Genomic DNA, 4263 nt, shown 5'->3' with positions numbered 1-4263 from the left:
ACGATAACGGGGGTAACACACGCGGGAGCTTTCTTGTTCGTGATTATCACGTACGCGCGTCATTCCGCCACGGCGTCATCGCAATGCGTCTGTTTAATGTATCAGCGAGACAGATAACGAGGTGAACATTCTCAATGAGCAGAGCAGAGAGGAGCGACGAGAGGGAGAGAGAGAGAGGGAGAGTGAAAAGGAGGGAGAGAGAGCGGGAGAGTGAGAGAGAACGAGAAAGAGAAGGAGAAGAGAGAGAGAGAGAGCGGACGAGAGTGAGAGAGAACAGAGAGAGAGAGGAGAGAGAGCGAGAGGAAAAAGAAGAGAGAGAGAAGACGGGTCAGGAGCAGTGAGGAGGAAGGAGAGAGAGAGAGAGAGCGAGAGAGAGAGAAAGAGCGACGAGAGGAGGAGAGAGAGAGAGAGACGCCGGAGAGAGAGAGAGGTAGACAGATAGAGAGATTCGATTGTATGATCACATTTATTGAATGTTAGGAGTAAATTACTCGCAAAGCATGATTATTTTTCAGATAATTTTACTCCTGCTAACGTTAGAGCTAAACCGTTATTCTCCGCGTTAGGTTAATCTAGTGGCTATGAATGCAGCGCCGATCGTCACCCTGTTATGCCTGCTTTTCAAATCCCCCGTTATCTCGCAATGTTCTCTCCCTGTGTGCCGCTTTACCATTGATCTGACAGAAAGGATCAGAGTCGATAGTTCATCAAGAGTGAATAATAAAAGTTATTTAATTATTCTAAAAATTTCTTTTTTTTTTAAAATTTTATTTATTTGATCTGCATCTATCTATCTATCCTATCTATCTATTCTATGCTATCTATCTATTTATCTATCTATCCTATCTATCTACTTCTATCTATCTATCTATCTATCTATCTATTATCTATCTATCTATCTATCTATCTAATCTATCTATCTATCTATTATCGTAAATCTATCTATCTAGCTAGTTAGCTATCTATCTATCCATCCCATTCTATCTATCTATCTACTATCTATATATTATTATTTATTATTCTATCTTATTCTATCTATCTATCTATCTAGCTATCTATCTATCTATCCTATTCTATCTATCTATCTATATCTATCTATCTATTCTATCTATCTATCTATTTAATCTATTTATCTTATCTATCTATCTATTTATCTATATTATCGTTCTATCTATCTATTTATCTATCTTCTATTCTATATATCTATCTATCTTATCTATCTTATCTTATCTATCTATTATCTATCTATCTATTGATCGATCTACCTATCTATCTTCTATCTATCTAATCTATTATTCGTCTGATATCATATTAAAGTCTGCTATTGCTAAATAAACTAATGACAAGTGTAATTAACTTAAGTAATTAACGTAATTATGAATATAATTAATAGAGATATTCAGGGCGCTGAGGTTAGCAATAGCTCAATAAACAAGGAGTAATCGATGCGATTATTAATATAATTAACATTAGAATGATCACAGTAATTAATATAATTATGTAGTGTCAAGGAAAACAATAGAAAAACAACGGTGTTTAAGAAATCGGATCGTTCTGATCGACGATATAATAGAATGCTCACGGCGCTCACACGTAGCAAATTTTATTGACGATGATGTTCGTCAAATCGAACAAGGAATCGATAAACATCACAAAGATCCGCAGAAATGTTCTCATGGCGACTACCGCATGTAAGGGGAGCTTGCGAAACAGGGGGGGATGGAGCAGGACTGGGGGCGAGGGAGCAGGACTGGGGGCGAGGGAGCAGGACTGGGAGCGAGGGAGCAGGACTGGGTGAGGGAACAGGACATGGGGGCGAGGGAGAGGGGACTGGGGGCGAGGGAGCAGGGGACTGGGGCGAGGAAGCAGGACTGCGTGTGAGCAGGGAGCAGGAACTGGGAGCTGAGGCGAGCAGGACTGGGGGTGAGGGAGCAGGACTGGGGGCGAGGGAGCAGGACTGGGGGCGAGGGAGCAGGACTGGGGGCGAGAGCAGGACTGGGGGCGAGAGCAGGACTGGGGGCGGAGGGGAGCAGGACTTGGGCGGCGAGGGAGCAGGGACTGGGTGTGTAGAACGGCGGGCCGGTACGCGAAGGTGGAGGGAGCTGGGGCGGAGAGGGGGCCAGGCGAGATGAGGGCGGCGGTGAGCTGCGGACGGGCGGGGGGCGGAGGAACAAGAGGGGGAAGCGGTTTGCCGTACTTACGTTCATCTGTACTTCCTCTATGGTGTAGTTGCCGTACTGGTCGATCATGCATTGCGCCTTCTCCTGGAAGCTGACAATCGCCTCATCCGACCACCACGCCAACAGGTTACCGTCCGCGTCGAACTGTTTACCTGGCCAAGAGTAATTAAGGTAAGCCTGGGTCGCAGATGAGAGAGTCCGAAGAAGAAGAATTTCAAAAATTCGCATTTCGCCTTCGAGGTTACAATAGCGACATAAATTATAGTATTTGATCGGTAAATGAAGTCGAAAATGCGTTGCTGGCCTTGAAATCTAAACTGCACGCCTACGTGCGTGACAATGATAGCAATAAATATTATTATACTATAAGATAATTTCGATCATATACGGTCATATAAATGCCACGTGAGGTAATAATAGGACATATGAAGTCATATAAGGTTACATGAGGCCATATAAGGTCATGTAAAATCATATAAGGTCACATGGGGCCATATAAGGTCACATGAGGTCACATGAAGTCATGTAAAATCATATAAGGTCACATGAGGTCATATAAGGTCATATAAAGTCATATAAGGTCACATGAGGTCATATAAAGTCATACAATGTCACGTGAGGTCATATAAGGTAACGTGAGGTCATGTAAGGTCACATATGAGGTCACATAAGGATCGTATCGATATTCAACATGGCCGCCACTGACCTTTGTCGTCGAACCCGTGCGTGATCTCGTGACCGATGACCATTCCTATTCCCCCGTAGTTCATCGACATCGGGTACGATGGACTGTAGAAGGGAGGCTGCAGGATTCCTGCTGGGAACACTGACGAAAGAAAACACGCCGAAATCTCCTGTAAACGCAGCTAGAATGAGCGCGGACGTTGGTAGTGTAAGGGGATGGATTAGTTCTACCCGTGTAGGCCCTTCGCCAGCCGCTACAGGGATATACGACTCACGGTTCACGCTCACCGTAGCTCTACCCATGTAGCCCCTTCGCCAGCCGCTACAGGGATATACGACCCGCAGTTCACGCTCTCCGTAGCTCAGCCCATCTTGCACAGGACCCCTGTAGCAGGAGCAAAGGGGCTACACCGGTAGAGCTAGGGGTGGATATGCGATAGGGGAAGCTGGGAATGCAAAGAAGCAGAGTTGTGGGAACATAAGGACACGAGAGAAGAATAGAGAGCACATGGGATGGATGGGCGGTAGAGGAAGGTGGGAATGTAAGGATACAGGAGTTCAGAGGGCAAGAGAGTGCATGGAATGATTGGATGAAGTGTAACGAACAGAGTTCAGAGAAAGGGGAGTAGGGGTGCAGGGAAAGAGCAGACGCCTGCATGGGTAGAGGGAGTAGCATGCCCATGCACTGCTAAAGAGGTGGTTACTCCGAATGCCACCATAACCGCTCGTTTTCCACGTACGAACGTCGGGAATTGAGCATAAAAACCAAATTGCCTAGTAGCAGCATGCCGGGCTATAGTGCACGTTATAAAGTCAACGCGATAGCTGTGCTGAGTTGTTTATATTCAATAACGCGATTGGGAAAAAATTCGTGGGCGTATCATCATGCACTACATTGCAGACGAGAGCGCAACAGAGCAGCATCATAATAGAGAGAGAGCATAGCAACGAGAAATCGCCCCCCCCCACAACCACAACCACCATCACGTGACCGTGCCATGACCAATCGTTGTATTAGGCAGTAACAATCGAGCAATTCCTCAATATCGGGTAAATAATAGAGATTTCACGATATCCGGTCGGATTCGCGAAAAAAGGAAAACGGACGCGTTTCAACGTTCGCCCGTACTAGCTCAAGTTGTCATCGCATTAGGATTATATTAGTAGTGATCCGAAAACGGGATCTACATCTGATTAGTGGGTTTAATATCGATCTATCGATCTAGCTTTCTAAACACAAGGCTCAGTTATAACTTACTGATTTGATTCTTGGGTCTACTGTAATACGCATTGATCACAGCTGGGTCAGTAGTCCATCTAGTGAAAATAGCACAGCAAGTAGTACCGTTAGTGAGTGACAACGATATCTACGTAGTTATATATACACGATATATATATA

General features: G+C 44.9%; 1 protein-coding gene across 1 annotated transcript in view; it reads right to left on the bottom strand.

The window, feature by feature from the left end:
- Positions 1–608: 608 nt before the first annotated feature.
- The window catches only part of LOC106817160 (membrane metallo-endopeptidase-like 1), a gene marked incomplete in the record, with an annotated part of 13472 nt that continues 9817 nt past the window's right edge, over positions 609–4263 (bottom strand). The window contains 4 exon segments of the mRNA XM_014821814.1: positions 609–677; positions 2202–2332; positions 2887–3006; positions 4123–4181. Of these exon segments, the coding sequence (XP_014677300.1) occupies positions 609–677; positions 2202–2332; positions 2887–3006; positions 4123–4181 (379 nt within the window).

Source organism: Priapulus caudatus, unplaced genomic scaffold (genome assembly GCF_000485595.1).
Source record: "Priapulus caudatus unplaced genomic scaffold, Priapulus_caudatus-5.0.1 Scaffold1614, whole genome shotgun sequence".
Classification (NCBI taxonomy): domain Eukaryota; kingdom Metazoa; phylum Priapulida; class Priapulimorpha; order Priapulimorphida; family Priapulidae; genus Priapulus; species Priapulus caudatus.
Note: the sequence above shows the minus strand (reverse complement) of the source record. Positions and strands in the feature narration are given on the sequence as shown.